The sequence below is a fragment of the Capricornis sumatraensis genome, chromosome 14 (genome assembly GCF_032405125.1).
Source record: "Capricornis sumatraensis isolate serow.1 chromosome 14, serow.2, whole genome shotgun sequence".
Lineage (NCBI taxonomy): Eukaryota > Metazoa > Chordata > Mammalia > Artiodactyla > Bovidae > Capricornis > Capricornis sumatraensis.
In genome coordinates, this window is record NC_091082.1 from 37,726,038 (window position 1) to 37,750,454 (window position 24,417).

The 24,417-nt window shown below is 38.7% G+C and overlaps 1 protein-coding gene across 6 annotated transcripts in view; it reads right to left on the reverse strand.

Annotated features, from left to right (window-relative positions):
• Nucleotides 1-22,147, reverse strand: part of CDC42BPA (CDC42 binding protein kinase alpha) — a 300,642-nt gene extending 278,495 nt beyond the window's left edge. For all 6 annotated transcript variants that reach the window (XM_068985895.1, XM_068985894.1, XM_068985892.1 and 3 more), the window contains exon 1: nt 21,970-22,147. In XM_068985895.1, coding sequence (XP_068841996.1) covers nt 21,970-22,147 — 178 coding nt within the window. The remainder of the gene's footprint in view (nt 1-21,969) is intronic.
• Between the last annotated feature and the right edge of the window lie 2,270 nt (nt 22,148-24,417).

Genomic DNA, 24,417 nt, shown 5'->3' on the forward strand with positions numbered 1-24,417 from the left:
TCCTGTCATCTACCATGGAAATATCAATTGAGAATAAAATCTAAGAAACTCCATCTTTGTCTCTGTCTCAGACTGGTATGAGAAAGGAGCAATCTTATTTTTGCACTAGTCAAATGATTTTGGCACAGCCTAGTTAAAACTGCAGGCTTCCCTTGTAGCTCAGTCGGTAAAGAATCTGCCTGCAATGCAGGAAACCAGAGTTCAATGCCTGGGTCGGGAGGATCCCCTGGAGGAGGGCATGGCATCCCACTCCAGTATTCTTGCCAGGAGAATCCCATGGAGGGAGGAGCCTGGTGGGCTACAGTCCATGGGGTCGTAAGAGTGAGACATGACTTAGCAACTAAACTACCACGATAAAACTGCAACATAGCCTGCTTCTGAGCAGCTGGATGTAGATACAGGGGGGTAAAAAAAAACCCACAATCCCACTAGCTGATTAAACTTATCACCACGTGTGTCATGTGAACACAACATTCCTGATGATCTCTATACCTCTCGTTAGGATGGCATCACTGACTTGATGGACGTCTGAGTGAACTCCGGGAGTTGGTGATGGACAGGGAGGCCTGGCGTGATGCGATTCGTGGGGTCGCAAAGAGTCGGACACGACTGAGCGACTGAACTGAACTGAGCATGGTCACCTCATACCCTCTAAAATCACTATTTCATACTGTGCAGAAAAGAGGTGACACTGCAGGCCTAAGGCTCCTATTCTTAGAAAGACCTGCTGGCAAGGCTGGTCCTTGCCTCAAGTCTGGGAACTCGGGTGTGGGAAGCGTCCTCTCAATCCTGACAGGAGTTAGTGGCTCAATGTGCTTAAACTGTGTAAACAATATGGCTTAGGCTGAATACTTGTGTTCTGGGCATCTGGAATTTTGTACGTGCTAGTCAGAGTGAGCCCATGTTACCAAGCTCCAAGGAAAATCTTGGGCAGTAAGCTTTTCTGAGTTTCACTCATTAAACATTGTTGGTAGTCAACACTTCACACATGATGTCATAGTACACTGTTGAAGGGATTAATAGCGTCTTAGGTGAACTACGGGAGAAGATTCTTGGAAGCTTCTGGTTGGTTTCCTCTGCCTTCGCCCCATGAGCTTTTCGTCTTTACTGATTTTGCTTTGCAGCTTTTTGTTACACTAACCATGACTATGACTACATGCTGAGTTCTGTGAGTCCTGCTGGTGAAGCACCTAACGGAGGGGTAATCTTGGGGACCCTGTCAAACACATCTCCTCTCTCCTGAAATTTCCAATAACTCCCACCACTCTCAGCTGATTACTCTGTCTTAAATATTAATGAATTAACAGGAGCAATCAGAAGTGAACTCCTTTATCCTCCCACAACCCTATAACTGTACCTTGTGCTCTGCCTCTCTACTATATATATATATATATATATATATATATATATATATAAAAAACCGTCCTGCTTCGGTCAAAGACCAGTCCCTGTATTTATTCTCCTCTTTCCTATATCATAAATCTCTGTCTCCTCAGTGGATCACTTCTGTCAACCATAGTTTTCCCCCATGCTTAAAAACCCTCCCTAATCCCATGTCCCCTCTAATTACCACCAAAATTCTTTGCCCCCTCCATCACAGTGAAAGCTTTGTAAAAACTGTCCATATAATTGTCTATATACATATACAGAAACACATATACGTGTGCTTATGTGTATGTCTTCCACTTTGCTCCATTCTCTCACCTGACTCAATTTAGACTTGTGCCTGCATCCTAGCCACATCACAACATGTGACAGTCCTTTCTTCTGAAGCTTTTCTTTTGACTTCCTGACAACATGTTCTCCTGGTTTCTTCTATCTCACTACACACTCTCCATTTCTGGCTCCTCAACTGCTCAAGCTTTAAATTTTGAACGCTTTCAGAGTCAGCCATTAATCTTTTTCCTTTTCTTATCTACACATTAAAAATTCTCATCTAGTCCCATGGTTTTACCTATAAGCAGATGAATCTGAAGTTAGTATCTCCAGTCCTAACCTCTGAAACAACTATGTTTCCAGACTAACATATCAGCTACTGACTATTTCAAACGTGGCCAAAACAGAATTCTTAATTCTCACCCTACTCCACTTCTCAGGGATAACAGTCTGACTTTCTAGATGACTCAGTGACAAAGAATCCCCACCTGCTAAGGCAGGAGACACAAAAGACGAGGGTTCAATCCCTGGGTTGGTTAGAGTCCCTGGCACAGGAAAAGCCAATCCACTCCAATATTCTTTCCTGGACAGAGGAATCAGGTGAGCTACAGTCCATGGGGTCAAAAAGAGTCAGACATGACTAAACAAAATGGCAGTACAACTGAGTAGTTGTGATTAAGACTGTGAGCTCTAAAATCAGATTAAATGGTTTAGACCTTGACACCACCACTTAATATCCCAGTTTCCTCATCTATAATATAAGAATAATGCTACTTTCTTCATAAGGTTGTGCTGATTATTATTAAATTGGATAATCCATGAAAACTGCTTAAACAGTACCTGGCACACAGTAAATAATCAATATTAGCTATTGTTATTCAGCTGGTTGCCCAGAGCAAAACCATGGGTCATTCCATGACTAATGATCTAAATTATGACCCAAAACACCCTGTCATGTCAAACTCTTATTTTCTTTAGCACTCCTAGAAATATCTAAAGTAATCCTATTTATTTACATGTTTATTTCCTGAATTCCCCCAAAATTTTGATGTAAGTTTCACGATAGCAGAGACCCTGCTTGCCTTGGTCATTGCTGGATGATACCTACCACATACCTGATACGCCATAAATACTTGTTAAAATGAATTAATGGGTGAACTCCAAAATCTTTCTATCATAACAAGAGACTACAAATCCTAAGGCTACTTATTATGCTTTGGTAGAAAGCAATTTCCAAGATTCCTTGCTTTAAAAACAAATACATATTCAATTTGTCCAGAGTCAAATTCAACTTATGTAGTAATACTTCTCAAATGGCCCCAACCCACCATTCCAACTATATTTCCCACTATTCCCTCACTCTGCTTCAAAGCACATGCCTTTGAGCTTTCCTGCCTCCATACTCTAGCTCCACTGTTCCCTTCCATCTAAAATGCCCTTCTTCCTACCTCTAATTCACAAAATGCTATTCTAAGGATCAGCTTAACTGATCCTTTTTCACTCCCTACTCTCCTTATCAAAAGTAATCCCTCTTGTGCTTCCTTTAATACATTTATATTCTGCTTAATTCCTTGAGGGTAGGAACCACATACTGTCCATCTTTATTGTTCCCATACTCTATTATATACATAATAATTCCCACACTCCATTATACATATAATATTTATTGTGTACAATTAATATTTAAGAATTAACTTTAAACAGACCTCCTAACCACACCATCTGGAGATATCACTAACAATAAAGATACACTGGAATTTATTTGTGTCAGAGATACAAGGAGAGCTGATTCTTGGTGTGACATATATAAAAAGACAATTAATAATTAAGATTATTCATTTTAGTTGCCAAATGAGCACCACAAACAAATTTTACAGGCATTGAGAGGAATAAGCCAACAAAAGATGTCATGGCTTATGCTCCAATTAAAAATAAATTTAAAAAAAAGATGGAATGGCTGAAAAAAGTATCATTTTAATGACCATCTGCAATCTTGAAGTTAAAATTTAATTGTATATATCTATAATGCATCCTTTTCTCTGTTCTATACAGCAACACTGGCTCAGAATCCTTAAATCAAAAGCACACATTAGAGAAGGCATTACTTAGAGGTGGTCAGGGAAAAGGCAAAGAACACCGTAAAACTTTACTGTGCACTAATAATGCCTAAAGAAATTGCTATAAACTGCTCAAAACCACAGTGCCAACTGTAGTAGAGACTGCTTGTGGTTTACCCAGAACCCAGCCACTCTTTCTAAACAGAATCCTAGTATTATTATCTATACTTCCCTTACATAGCCTATGTATCCTCAATAATCTCACCAAAGTAACCACTAGTTCAAAAACAGACATGTTTTCTCATTCTGGCTATTCACACTAGAGGGGAGATTTCGGGGGTGTTTCTATGAAAGGTAGGCTTGTCCCTCTTGAAAGGGCTATAGGAAGCCACTTCTCTCTGTCTCCGTCTCTCAACCGCTCTCTTCTCCCACTTAAACAAGGGATCATGTTGCTCCAGTGCCATCAGTACCGCAGTCTCGAGGGAAAAGTCTTAAGAGAAGCCAATGCTACAGCCGTGGTGAGTACAAAGATACAGTAATACAGAAATGATATAGAATACAGTCTACATAGAATAATGTAGAAAAGAAGATTATGATAATTCAATGTTGATGACAACTAATACTGAGCGTGTTCTATGTGCCAGGCACTGGTCTAGTACCATATGTGCAACATTTTAGTCAATCTTCACAACTCTGTGAAGTATATATAATAACTATCACCACTTTTAGAGATGAAGAAACTGAGGAACAAAGAGGTTCATCAATATGTACCATCGCTTTGTCATGTTAAGTGGAAAAAGGAGAATATAAGAATACCAGAAGTGTTTCCATTTAGAAAGCTAAACGTGCATATAAAAAACAACCATAATAAGAAGGTACAAAAATGACAAAAGCTGCTATGTCATAGTGGCAAATTTTTTCTACTTTTTAAAAAATTGTGGTGGCCACTTATATATTAAGAACAAATAATTTTAAAGTGTAATTTACAAAACATATATATAAATTAATCCCCTCAAACACTGCACACAAAGGGAAACCAAATTAATATAATTGGAAAGGCGTATCAATTAAATTCAGATCCATAAAACCAAAAATCTCAAGTTAACCTCAACTTAAACAAAATAAAAATGTATTTCTTTTTCAAACAAAAGAAGTCTGAAGGTAAACAGTCCAAGGCTGGTAGGGCAGTCTGACAAAGTTGTCAAGGGAATCAAGATGCTTTCACCTCCTACTACGTCATCCTTGGAGCATAGCCCTCATGCGTCCATCCTGACATGTTCTCTGTATAGCAGAATGGAGTAAGTGGGGAAAGTTTACCTTTTAATGAAGCTCCTGATAAAACATATCACTTTCACTTAATGTCTAATGTCCGAAACTAGTCCTGTGTCCAAACCTAACTGCAAAGAAAGCTAGAAAATACAGTCAACTGAATATTATTAAAGAAGAGGAGCCTGCTCAAAATTCTAACAGCCTTTTTTAACAGAAATGGAAAAGCCAAACTTCAAATTCCCATGGAATTACAAGGGGCCCAGATTAATTAAAAGTCTTGAAAAAGAAGAACAAAGTTGGAGGGCTCACTCTTCCTAATCTCAAACTTATTACAAAACTATAGTAATCAAGGTTCTGTGATACTGACATAAGAACTGACACACAGACCAATGGAATAGAACTGAAAAGTCCAGAAATAAACCCATACATTTATGGCCAACTGCTTTTTGAAAAGGGTTTAAAGTTCATTTGATGGATAAAGAATAATCTCTTTAAGGAATTATGTTGGGAAAATAGGATTTCCACATGTAAAACAATGAAGTTAGACTTCTACTTCACACCATATACAGAAATTAACTCCAAGTGGATCTAATTAAAAATAAGAGCTAAATGGCAACCCACTCCAGTATTCTTGCCTGGAAAATCCCATGGACGGAGGAGCCTGGTAGGCTACAGTCCATGGGGTTGCAAAGAGTTGGACATGACTGAGTGAATTCATTCACTCACTCGCAAACCGTAAAACTCTAGGAAGAAAATATAGAGAAAAATCTTCATGATATTGGACTTGGCAATGATTTCTCAGATATGGCACCACAGGCAGAGGAAACAAAAGACAAAATAAATAAACTGGACTTTGTGAAAACAAAAACACTTTGTGCATCAAAAGACAATTATCAACAGAGTGAAAAAAGGCAAAGCACAGAAAGGGAGAAAATGTTTGCAAGTCATATATCTGATAAGAGCTTAATATTCAGAATACATACAGAAGAACTCTTCAGCTTCTTCAGTACAGAAGAACTCTTCAATCTCAACAACAACAAACCAAACAACTCCATTTAAAATACTGGCAAATGACCTGAATAGACACTTCTCTGAAGAAGATATGCAAATGGCCAATAAGCACATGAAAATCCGCCACTAATCATTTGGGAAAGGCAAATTAAAACTACAATGAGATACCATTTCACACATACTAGAATGGATACAATAAAAAAATGTCAAGCTACCAAGTGTTGACAAAAATACAGAGAAACTGAAACGTTAGTAAATTTCTGGTAGGACTGTGCAATGGTACAACTGCTTTGGAAAACAGTTTGGCAATTCCTCAAAAATGTTAAACATAGAATTACTATATGACCCAAAAAATCCACTCCTGGCTACACGTCCAAAAGAATTAAAAACAGGAAATCAAACAGATATCTATATACCCATGTTCGATGCAGTATTATTCATGATAGCCACAAAGCAGAAACAACCCAAATGTTCATTGAAAGATGGATGGATAAAAAAATGTGGTAATATACATACAATGGTATATTATTCAGCCTTAAATACAAATGAAATTGTGATATATGCTACAAAAAGGATGAATCTTGAAGACATTAAGTGAAATGAGCCAGATACAAAAGGATAAATACTGTATGATTCAACTTTTATGAAACATCCAGAATAGGCAAATTCATAGAGAAAGAAAATAGATTACAGGTTGCCGAGAGCTTGGGGGAGAAGAACATGGAAAGTATTGCTTTATTAGTACAGAGTTTCTGTTTGGGGTGATGAAAATTTTCAGAAATAGACAGCTGTGATGGTTACAAAACATTGTAAACATGTCACTGAATTATACATTTTTAAATGGTTAAAACAAATTTTTGACATATGTTTAGCCACCAAAAAAAATTGGTAAAAAAAAAAAAAAGAAGAACAAAGGGAGACAGGAAAATGGGGGAAACCAGAGAGATTACTGTGTTTTTCATCCATCTCAGAAACAAATATACACACACACACACACACACACACACACACACACACACACACTCATGTTTAGTAAGAATTTCAGGCAGCTACAATTTTCAAGGGTCCTTCCCTCCCCAGACTTGTACCGTGACTCCAAATTCAAATATATTTCCAAAGCACTGGTAACAAGGAGCATTTAGAGCACATGCAAAACACATACACAAACACAAAATAATCACAAGTTTAATTATAATCAAACAGCACCAGAATTCAACCACTATAACTGCCTTTACTCACGCTGTATTATTTTTGTAGTAATAATCTAAAGTAACAACCTAATAACGTCTTTTTAGTTTTAATAATTTGGCTAAATATGTGAATAAACCAGATGGCATTCATATAGCCATATCTGCTATACCCTAAAAACTCAAAAGGAAAATTAATCAAAACTAAGCTGAGTTTTCCTTGGAAGAAAAGCTATAACAAACCTAAACAGCACATTAAAAAGAGACATTACTTTACCAACAAAGGTCTGTCTAGTCAAAGCTATGGTTTTTCCAGTAGTCATGTATGGATATGAGAGTTGGACTGTAAAGAAAGCTGAGTGCTGAAGAACTGATGCTTCTGAACTGTGGCACTGGAAAAGACTCTTGAGAGTCCCTTGGACAGCAAGGAGATCAAAACAGTCAATCCTAAAGGAAATCAACCCAGAATATTCATAGGAAGGACTGATGCTAAAGCTGAAGCTCCAATACTTTGCAACCTGATGCCAAGAGCCAACTCATTGGAAAAGACCTTGATGCTGGGAAATATTGAAGGCAGGAGGAAAAGGGGTCGACAGAGGACAAGATGGTTGGATGGCATCACCAACTCAATGGACATGAGTTTGAGCAAGCTCCAGGAGATAGTGAAGGACAGGGGGGTCTGGCATGCCCCCATGGAGTCCATGGGGTCGTCCATGGGGTCGCAGAGAGTCAGACGCGACTAAGCAACTGAGCAACAAAGCTGAGCTAAACACACTGGTCATCTATAAAACTCCATATCCAATATGCTGGAATAGAGTCATATTTAAAGGCATGTAAATACTAGCCTTTACATTTTGGAGGCTAGTATCTTTTAGAAATGGACAACCTTTAAAATAGAAGAAATATAAACTAGATGAAACAGTTATCATAGCGAAAATCCTTCTGTGAAAGGACAGTAGTAAACTGAACTAAACATTTTCTCAGTATTTTTTCAGAAAGTTTTCCAAACTTTCAAAATGAGAAATTCTGACTCCAATATAATTTGAGTAACATGCAGAGAATTTTAGGGGAAAAAATTTAGTCCAAACAGCTTTACCTGAAAATTCTTAGTAATTGGGGCTTTTAAAAATCTAAGTAATTTCTATTTCAAAAACTACATACTCTTACAAAAATCATCTTTGTATATTTCAGAATTGAAATGTAAAGTAGATACTGCTACAAAGGAAATATTACTATTGCTACAGGAAAAATTCCTTCATTATTTCCAAATAGCAGCTATATGACATCATTTCCTTTTATCTCTGTTTTTTGAAAATGGGATGGTTGAAATTTTATTTTTTATAGCATACCTAATTGAAAACAAAATGATACTAGGCTATTATAAATATTTCATTCTAACCCTGGGTAACTATTTTAAACTATGGACGCTGCTATCTAGGAATTCTGGTTAGAGCTACTTTCAATTATTTTGATTCTAAGTAAAAGCATTGTATCCAGAAACTGAAAAATGATCACCAATTTAAGATTTAAATTGTAGTTTACAGCAATACTATTTTTAATGTTTTCTTTTTCTCTTTTAGATGAAATGCAAGAATAAGTACAGAATGTTTTAAGTATACAATCACCAATAAAATAAGTTGCTAACAGTCTGGAAAACAGTAAAAATGACCTTCAACAACTGCAATGCATTCAACAAAAAAATCCGGAGAATAATCTCTCATGTAAGGAAACAAAGTACTGAATAACTGTTTAGCCCTTTGGGCTGCTATAATAAAATACCACAGATCTATTTCTTAAATTCTGGAAGTTAGAACTCCAAGACCAAGGTGCCAGCACAGTGGCCTTCTGTGTCCTCACATAGTGGAAGGGTTCGCAAGCTCTCTGGGGCCTCTTTTATTATAAAGGAACGAATAATCCCATTCAGAGAGGTTCCACAAAGGCCTCACTTCCTAATGTTATCATCTTTAGGGGTTTGGATTTTAAAGTATGAATTCTGGAGGGACACTAACATTCAGACCTCAGCAGCAATTCAATAATAATTTGTTTTAGAGTGTTTTTTTCAAGTATCCTAGAGTTCAAATTAAACAAGGAAATCATCCCCTGAAAACCTGACCCAGGAGTAGTTAGAACACAGTCCAGTTTCCCACTAAGTCCTACTGCTCAGTAACTACCTGAAACAAACTTCTCATAACCCAGCCCTAAAACAGATATGAAAAGGATAACTCAAATTATTTAGGTTTAAAAAAATTTTCTCTATGGAATATTAAAATTTATTTCAAAAAGATCTGATTTAATATGAGGCATTTCCTTGCATTTACAAGGTCCAACAGGAATTTCAGAAGACTCAAGAGAGGCTGTGTGCTTAGTTGCTCAGTAGTATCCAACTCTTTGTGACACCATGGACTGTAGCCCATCAGGCTCCTCTATCCATGGATTTTCCAGGCAAGAACACTGGAGTGGGTTGCCATTTTCTCCTCCAGCGCATCTTCCCGACCCCGGAGTCGAACCCACATCTCCTGCACTGGCAGGCAGGTTCTTAACCACTGAGCCACCAGGTAAGCCTACAAGAGAAGCTGAGTACTGTTAAAACAAAACTATCCTGCAGCTGAGTATCTGACAAGCATTCTGATGTCTGTTGTCATAATACCTGGTCGCTTACTACTTTATAGAAGTGATCATTTCATCCATCTTTCATATCATTTGTATAATTTAGTTTGTCTTTATTGATCTACTAGAGTTCTTTTGTTGTGTTCAATTCCATAAACATTGAGTAATATGTGTGCCTTATGTAACTTCATTAATGTAATTACATAGAATTTACCCTACCTTTTCCTAAGATAAAGACTATTCATAAAGTGCCATCTATAAGAACAGAGCAATCACTGAAGAAGAAAAAAGACTATCTGCTCAAAAATAAACTGATAAACTTTAAATTTCCTATTTACCATATCCAGTTTTGAGCTCCTTGGTTAAGGACTTAGAAAAAAATTTGAAAATGAGATTAATGAGGAAGGATTAAAGGAACAGGGACTACATAATTCTTCAAAACCTATTTTTTAAGTATTCATGTTTATTAGTTATTCATAAACACAGATTCAATTGCCAATTAAGGTTCAAGAAAACCACCAGGCCCTAGTAAGTACCTTCACCCTCACCAAAAGCCTTTCCCTTTCTGTACCAACCTCCCAACACAGTTACAGCATAACCTTATTCACTGTTTCCATTCCTGTAACATGATGTATGACCATTTTCTACACAAATCTTTTTCTTAATAATTGCTTTCTCATTTGCTTCATTTTCCAAGCAACTCTAAGCTCTCCTCAGATTTCTGAATATCGTCTCAAGATATTCACTTGTATCAGATATTAAAGAAGTCTCTCAGGGAGATTTCTTTGCTGCCTCTTATCTGGGCTGACTGACCTCTGTGCTCCGTGCAATCACTCTGTATTCTCCCTTCACCATCATCCTAGGAAATCCTTTCTTCTCTCCCCTCTACTGGATCTCCTACTAGGAGATATCCTATATTTTCTCATCTTAATTTCCTCTCTCGTTTAGTTGGGGCTAGAGTATCCAACTCATCACAGTTTGTCTATGTCTCTCCTGGTTTCAGCACAAGTCGATATATTAAGAAAGTCCCTAGTCCCAGGTAAACCTGGATGGTGGGTTACCTTACTGGGAGTCCACGGGTTGCAGGCGAAACATTTTTTGAAGACCTGCAGCTCTTAACATGTCCTCATCCCACCTTCACACCTGATTGAGAATACGGATGGCTACAGAATTCCAGTTTGGAAATCTTTTTCGTTCACAACACTATCATCTAGCTTCCAGTGTTGCTCCTGAGAATTCCAGAGCCTTTCTGATTCCTGATCCTTTGTATTGATTAGTTTCTTTTCGGAAAACTTTTGAGTCTGTTTTTCGTCCCCAGAGATCTGGAAACTCCACAGTGAACTGGCTGTAAATCTTGGTATGAATCTATTTCCACCCCTTGTGCTGTACTTGGTGGGGCCTCTCTGTCTAGAAATTCATGTCCTTCAATTCTAGAATATTTTCCTAGAGGTTCCTCCCCTCCGTCCTCCCAATTGGAATTCCTATTATTCAGACCTCTTAAACTGGTCCTCCAGTGTTCTTCTCTTCTATCCCTTTGTGATTTTTGCTCTATTTTCCAAGAAACTCCTTGTTTTACCTTCCAGGTCTTGAACTGAGGTTTTAATTTTAGCTATCACATGTCTAATTTCAAAGGATTTTTTATTCACTTTTATTCCTTTTTAGGACATCCTGACTCATGACTTACTTCATGGTCCTTCTCTTATCTCTGAGAATATTGATAGCTTTTTTGAAATTATGCTTTCTCTGCAGATGCTGTTTCACATAAGGTGTTTTTTCCCTGTTTTTCTGTTCATCTGCAGTTATACTTATTTCCTTACAGGCTTTCTTCAGATATCTGACAATCCTTGGTTTTCTATTAGGTTTGAGAAAATGAAAGAGCTAATCAAAGCTCTGAAGCCCTGGGTGAAGCCCACTGATAATGAACTGCACTGAAGTGTGATTGCCTAAGCCCTTTGCTGAGGAATCCCTGATATATCTATATTTTAATCCTTGATTTTGGAGCTGGTCAGATGCTCGAGACACTTCTCTAACCTCCTGCCTTTGTGATAAAGGCCTAGTTGTCCACACTCTGGTAGTCAAGCAAAAGTAAATAAACATGTATTTACTCTCCTGTTTTCAGTATGAAATGCGAATCCTAAACTATGCCTAATATCACTCAACACAAAGAACCTCTGTTTTACTGAAAATGAACATCCAATCTTTAAGGAAAGACAGGAGCCAGGCGGCATGGAGGAGGAGAGGGGCACTAAAGCTCCTACTATTTGCGCAGCAGTTTCAATGGATCATCCACATTTTAGCTCCACCCCTACCTCAACTTTCACAGGTTCCCGACAATACCAACATCTAAGACTTTTGAGGATTCTGCCAAGTAAAAGGGATTGCTTTACACAATTAACAACTTAACACTGGACGTTCTCAGATGTGCTAAGTCAGCAGTTATCACCCGTCTACCTGCTTTTTCCGCTTCCAATATTTCACCGTATCCTCCCGTTTTTCTCATCCTTGAAGATTCATGACTTTTTAAAAATTCCTTCACTGTAATTTTAATGGGGTTGCAGAAGAAAATGCAACTAATTTGTGTTCAACTCATTATCACCAGACTATGCTGAATGCTGTGCAAAGAAACACACACTCAATGTAAGAAAGTTTTCTCTTCAAAAACTACAGATTATTTGCATTTTATCTTATTCCTTTAAATAGTAGCATCCTCTTCTCCTTACCTTTACCCTGATTAAATACTTATAGACTGTCAACTGCTAAGGGAGGGGATGATAAACCACTACTTGTAAGAAATCTCTTTTGAAATAAAACAGGATACATCAGTGAGAAAAGAAATCAATGGAATACTAATAGCTAAAAAATAAGCAAGTGAAAGATTTGATTAGTAGAAGATTCAACACTTTATATATAAAATACAGTTTAGGAAACACTAGGGTATACTGGGAGTTTTCTTCGTGCTTACTATCAGTCCACAACATGCATTTATGGGTGCTACATAATCTTTAGTCCACAAAACATCCTAAGTGAATGAATGCCAATAATTTTTCAGGATTATTTTCATCTTCTGAGTTGAGGTATAGAACTCTACCACTGATGTGCAGGTTGGAGCTTTATAAATATAAAAATAAATCATAACTACCCATTTCATAATATTTGCTGTTGGTGATAAAAATATGCATGAACTCAATATTTACTGAAAAACAGTTCTGTTAATAACAACAAAATGTGACAATGCAAAATATCCTAAGAGAAGGAATAAGATGCTGTCTGCATAGTCAGACATCAGAAGGAAAGACACCTCTGATGCCAATATAATTCAATAAAACATTATCAGTAAGTTATGTTTGTCAACAGTAAAATAAAGTTATTTACATCCCTGTATAACTATACATGCCAACTAAACTTTCAAAACTAGCGTTTTATCTTCCTTTATCATAAGGCCCAATAGAAACTTCAAAACCAGAATGAGAAAAAAGACAACATAATTTAACTATCAGTTCAGTTTAGTCGCTCAGTCGTGTCCAACTCTTTGCGACACCATGAATCGCAGCACGCCAGGCCTCCCTGTCCATCACCAACTCCCGGAGTTCACTCAGACTCACATCCATTGAGTCAGTGATGCCATCCAGCCATCTCATCCTCTGTCATCCCCTTCTCCTCCTGCCCCCAATCCCTCCCAGCATCAGAGTCTTTTCCAATGAGTCAACTCTTCACATGAGGTGGCCAAAGTACTGGGGTTTCAGCTTCAGCATCATTCCCTCCAAAGAAATCCCAGGACTGATCTCCTCCAGAATGGACTGGTTGGATCTCCTTGCAGTTCAAGGGACTCTCAAGAGTCTTCTCCAACACCACAGTTCAAAACCATCAATTCTTCTATAAATCACCAGAAAAAGAAAATTCTAAACCAACCTTCAACCTTTTGGAAGAATAAGCTATTATTATTATCTCAGTTTTCCACTGATGATAAAACAGACTTAGAGAAGTTAAGTAACTTGCTTAAATCAACCAGCCCATAACCAAGGGAGCCAGTCTGAAACCCAAGTACCTGCTATTGTTTAGCATATAGGTTTAGAACAGAAATATTTCAGGGTGAGGTATTCCACTGTAGATCTTCACCATGGAAACTGTAAGTATTAAATTTGATTAAGCTTTTATCACTATGAATAGAACAAAGTGAATAGAAGTGTGTTTTTTTGTAGATTAAGTCTACAGTGATGCGTAAGCAATTTGAAATAAAAATCGAATGACTGCATGACTGAACTCATGTATTCTTAAAAGACTGTTTTCAACCACATAGGTAGGTATTTAGATTAATTAGATCAGGGTTGAGAGGAATAGTGTTGATGAGGAAGAATTAAAGAGAAAAATTAATGTATGTCAGTAGTGAGTGGGAAAAAAGACTAATTAATCCTGTACGTTATTTATCTTTAAAATCAAGTCAAATTACTCTCCAGTATTATTATCTACCACTCTATACTCAGAATAGAAGTTTATAGTAATCACAGAGTTCTACTTGCTCACAGAGTGTTGAAACAGCACCAATTATATATGGCTTCCTCTTTAATAAAAGTACTGTATATTCTGGCTTCTTTGCAATACACATAAATAGGTGCTGGCACTTGAAACCCATAGTTTCACAGATGCAAATAAACAGTAAAGTTCCCACACTAATCCTAAAGTCTGAAACCAACAGCTTAGCAAAAACATTATAACCTTACAAAAAACAATACTTAAAACTATAATGAATCCTGAAATTGCATGTCCATGATCTTTTCCTCTGAAATATCACAAAGTAATGAAAATAACTAAAGCTTCAAAAAGATACGGTGAGAACTTCTGAATTTGTTGTGAATGCCTATAGCTGAATAGCAAGTTGATATGAGAGCAAGAAAAGGTCATAAACAGAGACCTATCAGTAATGTCTAGGACTTTAGACGCTAACAGCACTGATCCATTATTGTATTTAATTTCATTCTGCTTTATGGGGTATTTTTCCTGGACGCAAATGCTCGCCAGCCTCGCTCATGTCCTACTCCACCATGATTAAGTTTATCTTTCAGTTATTGTGACTATCACACAGGAGACAAAAGTTCACAACCACTAAGTAAAATCTAACTTACTCAGATGTGGATTTTCTCTCCAAACCATACAGTGTCCCAAAATTTCCCTGAAAATTAACTCTTTCTATCCCTGACACAAGGGACACCATGACTTCATACTCAAAGAGCATCTCCCAAAGGGTGTTCCATGGAACACTGGCTTTCATCCACCTTCCCCAAAACATAAAAAATTTCAGGATAACCCACAATATTTCTAATGTTTAATTTTGTTCAAAATACTTTCCCGTATTTATTTAGCCACATAAACCTTCTCCCGTCCGAAAGCACCTATTCATATCCCAGATTTCCAGAACCCACTTAAAAACTAGGGAGGGGGCTAGAGTAAAGAAACCCTAACTCCCAACAGAACAGTTCCTGTGAGGAAGAATTAATGGGCAAATAGTGAGACTGGAAAGTGGAGAGTCAGGTCTTTGAGCCTCCTGTTAACTATGAAAGCCAAGTGCTACTTTCCTACAGCAGCAGATAAAGAAGCCCTAGAATGGGAGGAGGGGTACTGGCCAATAGAGGCTCATAGCTATTAATTGGAAGAAGTGGACAACGCAGAGGGGAAGTATGGAGCAACTAGCTGAGAAAAGCAATTCTGTTACTCTGGTCAGTATCAAAGGGGGAAAAAGGAAATCCCCTGGATCTGGAAAGGAGTTTTATATGCAGTGATAACAAAAGACAGTCATTCATATGTCTGGGATGACCTGTATTTATAGTGCGGGTCATTCAAAAAAAAAAAACCTTTATGGAAAGAAGTTCTTGACTCAAGACATGCAAAATCTGCTGAGCAATTCTTCGTATTAGCTACTGAAACTTGAAGGCAACCTCACTGGAAGGGATGAGACCATGAGTAACAAGGGACCCAGCAAACCTTGCTCACCTGTATCTACTGCAACATGCATCTGGAGTACTGGGAAGGCATAAACAGAAACTACAACCAATATCTGTAGGTCATATCCCTCACGTTTGACAAGTTACACAACTTTACAGTCAATGGAAGTCAACATCCAGGAGCCCAAAGTCAGAGAAGGAAAAATGTGAAAAGAAAGGAAATGAACCATCAAAGACAAAACAAATGAGTGAATTCACCTGTCTATTAATTTCTAAATTAAAAGTACCCAGTTATTCACAAATCAGCCTGAAGTAGCAACCCAGGAAAACAGTATATTCATGCTCATTATCTCATTTTTCCTCTCTCCTATTCTCCCTCTCTCCTTCCAAGTATCTTATCCCTATCTAAGTTCCTTTTCTTTAAATTCTTCAGTCTGTCCCTAATTTAAACACGTGTGCTTTTTGAAAAGGATAACTATGTCCATAATCTTTTCACTGTTAAACAGCCAACATGCTTTAGTATCATCTACCCTAGAATTCTAACTCTGCTCATTCCAATCTTCAGTAAAATATACAAGAAAATACAGGAATTCTGTATAATAGTTACTCTTTCAACACATGGCTACTTAGTATTTTCTATTCTAGTATATCTAATTTTTTAAATGCTAGCTGGACTTAGTAAACTGATTCTAAAACCTATCAAAACCAATAGGATGAAATCAGCAATATATACAATATACTGGCAATAAGTGAACATGAAGAGAAAAGGTTTGGGGAGAATTTTTTTTACTACCATAGAAGAGGAGTACAGTAAAATATTAATTTGCAACAAGCTCAGTTCTTTTACTTTAAAGTAGCCTGAGCTTACTATCTAATATTAGTCAAGTCCCAGGAATTATTTCATAAAATTTCCAAAATTATTTCATAAAATTTCCAACATATTATGCTATTTGTGTTTACACCACTATGCTTAGGTATATCCTACATTTTCTTTTTGTTAATAGTTGATAGTATTTTTTTTTCTTTTTTTAATTGTATTGGTTTTGCCATACATCAACATGAATCCGCCACGGGTGTACACGTTCCCCATCCTGAACCCCCCTCCCACCTCCCTCCCCGTACCATCCCTCTGGGTCATCCCAGTGCACCAGCCCTGAGCATTCTGTATCCTGCATCGAACCTGGACTGGCGATTTGTTTCTTACATGATATTATACATGTTTCAATGCCATTCTCCCAAATCATCCCACCCTCTCCCTCTCCCACAGAGACCAAAAGACTATTCTATACATCTGTGTCTCTTTTGTTCTCTTGCATACAGGGTTATCGTTACAGTCTTTCTAAATTCCATATATATGCGTTAGTATACTGTACAGGTGTTTTTCTTTCTGGCTTATTTCACTCTGTATAATAGGCTCCAGTTTCATCCACCTCATTAGAAGTGATTCAAATGTATTCTTTTTAATGGCTGAGTAATACTCCATTGTGTATATGTACCACAGCTTTCTTATCCATTCATCTGTGGATGGACATCTAGGTTGCTTCCATGTCCTGGCTATTATAAACAGTGCTGCAATGAACATTGGGGTACACGTGTCTCTTTCAATTCTGGTTTCCTCGGTGTATATGCCCAACAGTTGAAATAAGTTCCTAAAATTATTATTGTTATTCTTGACATCCCTGTTCTCACTCATGGAGCAATGTATCCTTTTGAAAAGAAAGAAATAGAAGAGAAGTGGAAATATAATGGCCACCACTTATGAACATGCTTCTATCATGTGCCAGCATTGTGTGAGATCAAATAATTGTACTTATTATCACTCTTAGAAGAGACTAGATTTTATTAGGTGACTAGTATAAAGGAAACTACCCAACCTATATTTCTGGTGACATTTATGATGATCCTAATTGAGGACTTAAATAAACCTAATTATGTGTATTACATGAACTCTTTGATAATTTGGTATGATTAATAAACTCTACCTAGGAAAAGCTAACAATGAAGAACAGTATAAATGAAAACCAAAGAAAAGATTCAGATTTCTGTAATTAGGCCATCATCACCTCCCTTAACAGACCTACACATCAAAAAATGTGAATAAGCTTTAAAACTACTCTAACAAAATGAAAAGTTTAAACCACAGTACCTACTGATATACTCTAGTAACAAGTTTATTAACCATTCAGGCTATTTTATGTGTGTGTGCATACACTGAATAAACCATAAAATTACTGTTGTTAAAGGATAATTTAAACGAAATATTGTAAACTCCAATATTCAGGAAGCATCAAAATACAGTTAGCCACATACAGTCTGGCTTTTTTTTATTTGAGTAATATTATCTTTCCCCTATTTTTTAAGCAACTTGATTCAGAATTCCCTAAAATTTTAACTTTCCATTTCCAAGTAGAGGATAGCCAATTTAACGAATAACATATTCATTTAGTCACTGCCAGCAAATTAGCTTATAATGTAAAAGCTATTTTTACAACTCTACTGTAGAGTTACACTACTGACATCAAAACTATTATTTTATAAACAAAACATATAAACCATAATCATTTTGACAAAAAATAAGGACAAAACATAATCTTTCAAATCTTACTGTGTATAACTGGAAAATATAAATTTGACAGTGATCTATGGCGTTAAGGTATAAAAGCACTCTTATCCCCTTGCTCAACTGCTCAATGGCTTAATCCCCTCTTCCTCTCTAGAACTCTACTTACTTCCTCCCTGAGGCCATCAGCACCAAATTCAAGGAGCACTATCCAAAAACAAAATCTGACTTTGAACTGTCTGTTTTCTCACTGTCATGATGCTGTAATGAACAAAACATTAACAGTATCAATATAAATACGAAATAGGTCATAACTAGGAATAAAGTGAAACTGATGGAAATGAAGCAAGTCAAACAGAATTTTGCTGACTCCATTTTAAAAAATAAGTCATATGTAGGAAGGAGAGTTTGGGGGAGAATGGATGTAAGTACACATATGGTTCAGTTCCTTTGCTGTTAACCTGAAACTATCACAATATTGTTAATCTGCTATACCCCAATACAAATTTAAAAGTTTTTTTTTTAAAGATATTATCTAGATGACACTTTCATTAATACAGACAACCAAACACAAATATACAGCATGTATTAACAGAGTATTTACTACTGCTCTCCTGTTGCAAATATTGGGTCTTTTAAAACTCAAACTAAAAACTGTATCATTTAAGGCAAATCTAAACTATCAAATTTAACCGCAACAAACAAATTCTTTCAGTCTCTATCACAGACCAAATAAATAATGTTAAAAAATTAAACTGAGGCCAGTTCACTATCTGGAAACCTCCTTAATCTAACTGCTTTTTATATAATGTTAGGTAGTGAGAATAATGGAGAAGGCAATGGCACCCCACTCCAGTACTCTTGCCTGGGAAATTACATGGGTGGAGGAGACTGGTAGGCTGCAGTCCATGGGGTCGCCAAGAGTCTGACACGACTGAGCGACTTCCCCTTCTCTTTTCCCTTTCATGCACTGGAGAAGGAAATGGCAACCCACTTCAGCGTTCTTGCCTGGAGAATCCCAGGGATGGGGGAGCCTGGTGGGCTGCCGTCTATGGGGTCGCACAGAGTCGGACGCAACTGAAGTGACTTAGCAGCAGCAGCGAGAATAAAATAAGACATTTCCCCAAATGCGTAATCAAATCATACTCAAAGAACAACGGATCTATTTCAATAATTAAATGAGGAGACTTAAATTGTTAAATAAACCCAGTTTCTCAGATAACTTAAAAATAGTAAATACTACTACTCATGATGTACTTCTTGACAGTTTTTTCCATTCTTTTCTTCCTCCTTACCCAGACTTCTATGATTGGTATCTTCCACTTTCAGACCTCAAACACCAACTTAAAAATGCCTGAGACTTAATAGACAGTGCCTAGTCCCAAAGCCTGGCTTCCCAGGTGGCTCAGGGGTAAAGAATCTGCCTGCTAAGCAGGAGACACAAGTTTGATCCCTAGGTCAGGAAGATTCCCTGGAGAAGGGAATGGCAACTCACTCCAGTATTCTTGCCTGGGAAATCCCATGGACAGAGGAGCCCATGGGATCCCAAAAGAATTGGATACGACTTAGCAACTAAATAACAACAACAAAAGTTCTAAAGCCTACAAAATAAATCCTAAAAATTCTAGTCCCTTGTTTCCTATTACAACAGGAGTGTACTTAAGAGACTGTATATATTATTTTTGTTACATCACACCAGACTTCTAAAAGACAAAATATGAAGGATCATACTAAAACTCAATTTACTTTAAAATTGTGAAAAGTCCCTGTTTTAAAATTATTTAAAAATCTACTATATTATAAAAATAAAATGTATTTGGCCAAACACTTCTTTGACTTTTGGCTTATGTGGTTTAAATTAAATATATACAAAGAAGTTTTTTTTTAATACAGATAAAAGAAATAAGATCCAGGAAATCATAATTTAGTGGAAAATGTATATAAATTTTTCTGATAATACAGCAAAATATCTCATAACATAAATGTAAGATCTTAACAACCAAAAGGCAATTGAGGATAGTTTTCTCTTTTTTCATAATTTTTACATTACATTTACAACTGGTACATACAAGGAGTTCTCCCATCATTTTACAGATGAGAAAGAACAGATATTAAATGACAACCATAATCATAGACTAGAGTATTGCTATGGAACCATAATTTAAGAACTGAAACTCTAACTCAAAGTATCAGAATCTTTTCGCTAAATTTTAAAAAAAGAACTAGAAAATTTCTAAATTTATGAAACATGAAGTGTAAAACTACACAGGCTTTATAAAATATTTTGCTCTACATATAAAATTAAAGGACATATACTCACTAATCCAGTATCAAAGTCAAAACTGTCTCATTCTTAACTCAGTGAGCTCTTGAAAGATGATTTGAAATTCTTACATTTCCAGTATGAGTTTAGTAATCTGTTTCTTAAAATCATTCAGGTCCTATACACACACATATACATATATTTAACCCTATGACATCAAGTTACTAGAAAATTCCTGATATTGACATATTAAATAATTAAAGTTATTATGTGCATGCAATTCTGAATACATGATTTACCTGCCAAATGAATTTTTAATAAATTTCAAGTCCAAAATATGGAATAATCACCAACTGACTTTTGCTTCAAAAAAAAATAAAGCTTTACTTGGAAACAAAGACATTTAGTACAAAAACTTTCCAACAAACTCAAGTATCCTTATTCCATAGATACAAAATAACTTCTTTGGCTAATATCCTTCAAAAGTCAGTGTACCCATACAGATGCATTGATATGTACTATATTAACAGTATGATGTGTGATGATGTATACTCTTCTCACAGTGAAGTGGTGGATGCTGGAACTTGCTCACAGGTAACACCGGAAGCAGAACTTAAACTAAGACTTCAAGCTAAAGGTCACATGGAGCATTTGCTCTCATCATTGACCTACTCCAACATCTATGTCTTCTAAATTACATCTAGATTTCGGAGAATGAAGATAAAAAATGAACCAGTTTAGGTCTGAATTAAATTTGGACTGAATCTAACTCTCAGGCAGGCAGGAGTTGCTCCCAAACATTCCCTAGCAAATAGTATCACAAAATTTTTAAACTATTTATGTCATCTTACAAACATGACAATTTTTGGCAAGTCCATGTTTAGTCATTTCCTTGCCTTGTACTATATAGAGATGTAATAAAACCCAGTGATGACCACCTTCAAGTTCCTGTTGACCTAAGATATTTTAAAACCTCCTCCCATTTCCAGAGTGACTTCCAAAGCCTTGGAAGGAATGTTTCCACTAATAAATACCTTTCACTTAAATGCCTGTTAGACCACCACTTTTTAGGCAAAATGAGCAATAATCCATTTCCGCCCATCATAGAATTATTCAAAATTTGTCTGACCAAAAAAACGTAAGTTCTTCCCCTCAAGTTTCACATTAAATCAAGGCAACAACTTAGTACCATGCCTGCACTCTTGGGAAAATATTTAACGAAAACTACTGAAAAAAAAAAAAACCTTGAACTGGTGTCTACTCTTTTATTGTGTGTATACATACATATTCAAATACATAATACATACACAACAGATAGTATATGTTTATATACTTATTACAGTGTAGAGAGTTTATCACGGTAGCTCTCTGTAACAAATCACAATGGCCAGCTAAAGAGTTTTTATTTTAAATACAAACTTACCCCATTCTAGGTATTCAAGAATGTTCTTCTCTCTTCTCAATGGAGAATTATTGCATTCATCGTAAAGGCAGATGAGGATATCCAGTAACGTTTCCACACTGAAGCACTGCCCATTGGTCTGAGCGGGCCCATCCAAAATAAACTGCTCCAACTGCCTCAAACGCACTTCTCCAGACATGTTTGCTTCAATCTCCGCTGGTTTTCCTTTCAATTGCTAAAACGATTTTGACTATGATTACTGAAACCTAAATGTTAAAATGTGTGGTTTAAAAATAAACCACTTGTTATTCAAATAACTGTCATGCAATGCCGGCCGGTGCTGAATTCAACATCCAACACGCCAGTAACCTCACTTAACTGAAGCGTCTTCAATTCCGCACATATACATATATTTTTGAGGAAAAGTTACCATAAAATATATATTTAATACATTTTTAAAAGAATAATACAATTAAATCGTATATTTAAATAAAATAATTAAAAAGTACAGCGAACCAGAGTCAACACTTCTTTAGGAAAAAAAAAAAAAGCTCTTCTCCTTCATTCAAAATTCAACTCGTGCAACAGAATCCTGAAACGAATCCGGCTGCATCATTTATGAATTAAGTCCCGATCTGCATCAGCAATTCACTTCCAGGCAGAAGGAAAATCGAAAGGGGAGGAAAAAGCCAGAATATATATAAGGGGGAGGGAAAACCAAAAATTCTGCTGCAAATCCTCCCAGCCACCACTTGGATAACGCATCAGAGGCAATTTCTCCAGCGGGAAAGGGAGGGGGGCGAGGTTCCTGAAGCAGCCCCTCGGCTCGGAGCACGCCAAGTCTTCCCTGGAGGAGGCTTTTCCTTTCTCCTTCCGAAGTCCTTCTTTTTAAGGCTTTGCAGTTAGTCCTATTTCCAACCGATTCCAATGAAAACTCTTCATTTTTCTCCCCGCTTCTCCTAGGGGCCTGACTGACTGCGGGCGGCACTCGCCCCCGACTCCGGGAGCGGCGGCTACTTGGCTGCCCGAGCCCGCTCCATGTCGGTGGTCGCTGGGCCGCCGGCCTGGGCCGCGCCCGGCAGAGAGCCGGGTCTCCCCCACACCCGCACCGCGGCCGCCCGCCCGCCGACGCTCCCGATGCCCTGGCGAGGGGGTGCTTTTCTGGATTCAAAGGACACGGACGGCGGCAACTGCGGCGGCGAGGGCGCGGGCGGCTCCGGCAGCTAGATCTCCCCCTTCTTCACACCCCTGGCTTAAGGGCATCTTTCCCCGGCGAGGAGGGAAGCGGCCGAGGCGCAGGAGGAGGGGTTGCTGCCGCTGGTAAGGAGACCAGAGGCTGCCGCAGCCCGGCTCGCAGCCACTCCCTTCCTTTCCCTCCACCCCTCCCCCGCCTTCCCCGTTCTCTCGCGCTCGCGCCCTGGGCTCCGCGAGGCAGCTCCAGGGCCCACCGCACGCAGGCGGAGGCTGGCGGACGAGTCCAGATCCAATATGGCGGCCCGCGCCCCCGCCCCCCGACACGCGCGCGCCCGCCCTCTCTCCCCTCCCCGCCCCCGCCCCGCCCCCGCCCGAGCCCAGCCGGCCCGGCGGGGTCCGGTCCAGAGGCCGCGCAGAGCCGAGCCCGGGCCCTGGGGGCGGGGGGTGCGCGCGGGCGGGGGCCGGGGGCGCGACGGCTGCGCCAGCCCGAGGGGCGGGTGGGACGCATCGGCCGGCGAGGCTGCCGCTGCCGCAACGTGGAATGCAGGGATACGGGAGGACTGAGGGAGGCCGCGGCGGTCGGCGGCGGCCGGTCTGGAGGTGGGAGGACCCGGGCGCGGGCTGGGAACTGCGCCACCGCCTCTCCGCTGTGTTCCCGGTCCTCGAGGCTTCTCGTACGGATCGCAGAGCGGGTCTTCCTCCTGGGCCTCGGAGGCACCACCTGACTGGCACGTTTGCTAAGGAGGCCCAGAAGCAGACGGCTTTAGGCTCCCGACAGATCTCTAAAAACAGTGCCCTTCTCAGCGCCTCTTACCTGCTCACCACAACCCGTCCCCCGTCCCCCCCCCAGCCCCCCGCCGCAAATTCAGTTCTCAAGCACTCCAAAGTAATAATTCCTTGGGTGTCTAATTACACCACTTCTTGTGTCACTTCCCAGGACGAATACAATGACACACTTGTACGCGCTACCTAAAAGCCCTGAGTGCGAGAAAAACAGACTTCCCCATGTCTATTCCCAAGTTTCCCTACGAAGAGCACTGTGTTTTCTTCTCCGGAACTGTTCTAGCTGTTGCCTGTTTATCCCCAGCCAAGGTTACCACCTACACGGGATTCAGCCAATGAAGGGGAGTCAAGACAGTTCACTATCCTCAAACCTCCATCCCCAGAGCGCGCTCGCGTGCGCGCGCACACACACGTAGCCCAGTGGCACAATGCAGAAACCTGGCAGCAAAGACGAGTCATTGAATAGGTAAGGCCTCTGATGCATTTAGGGCC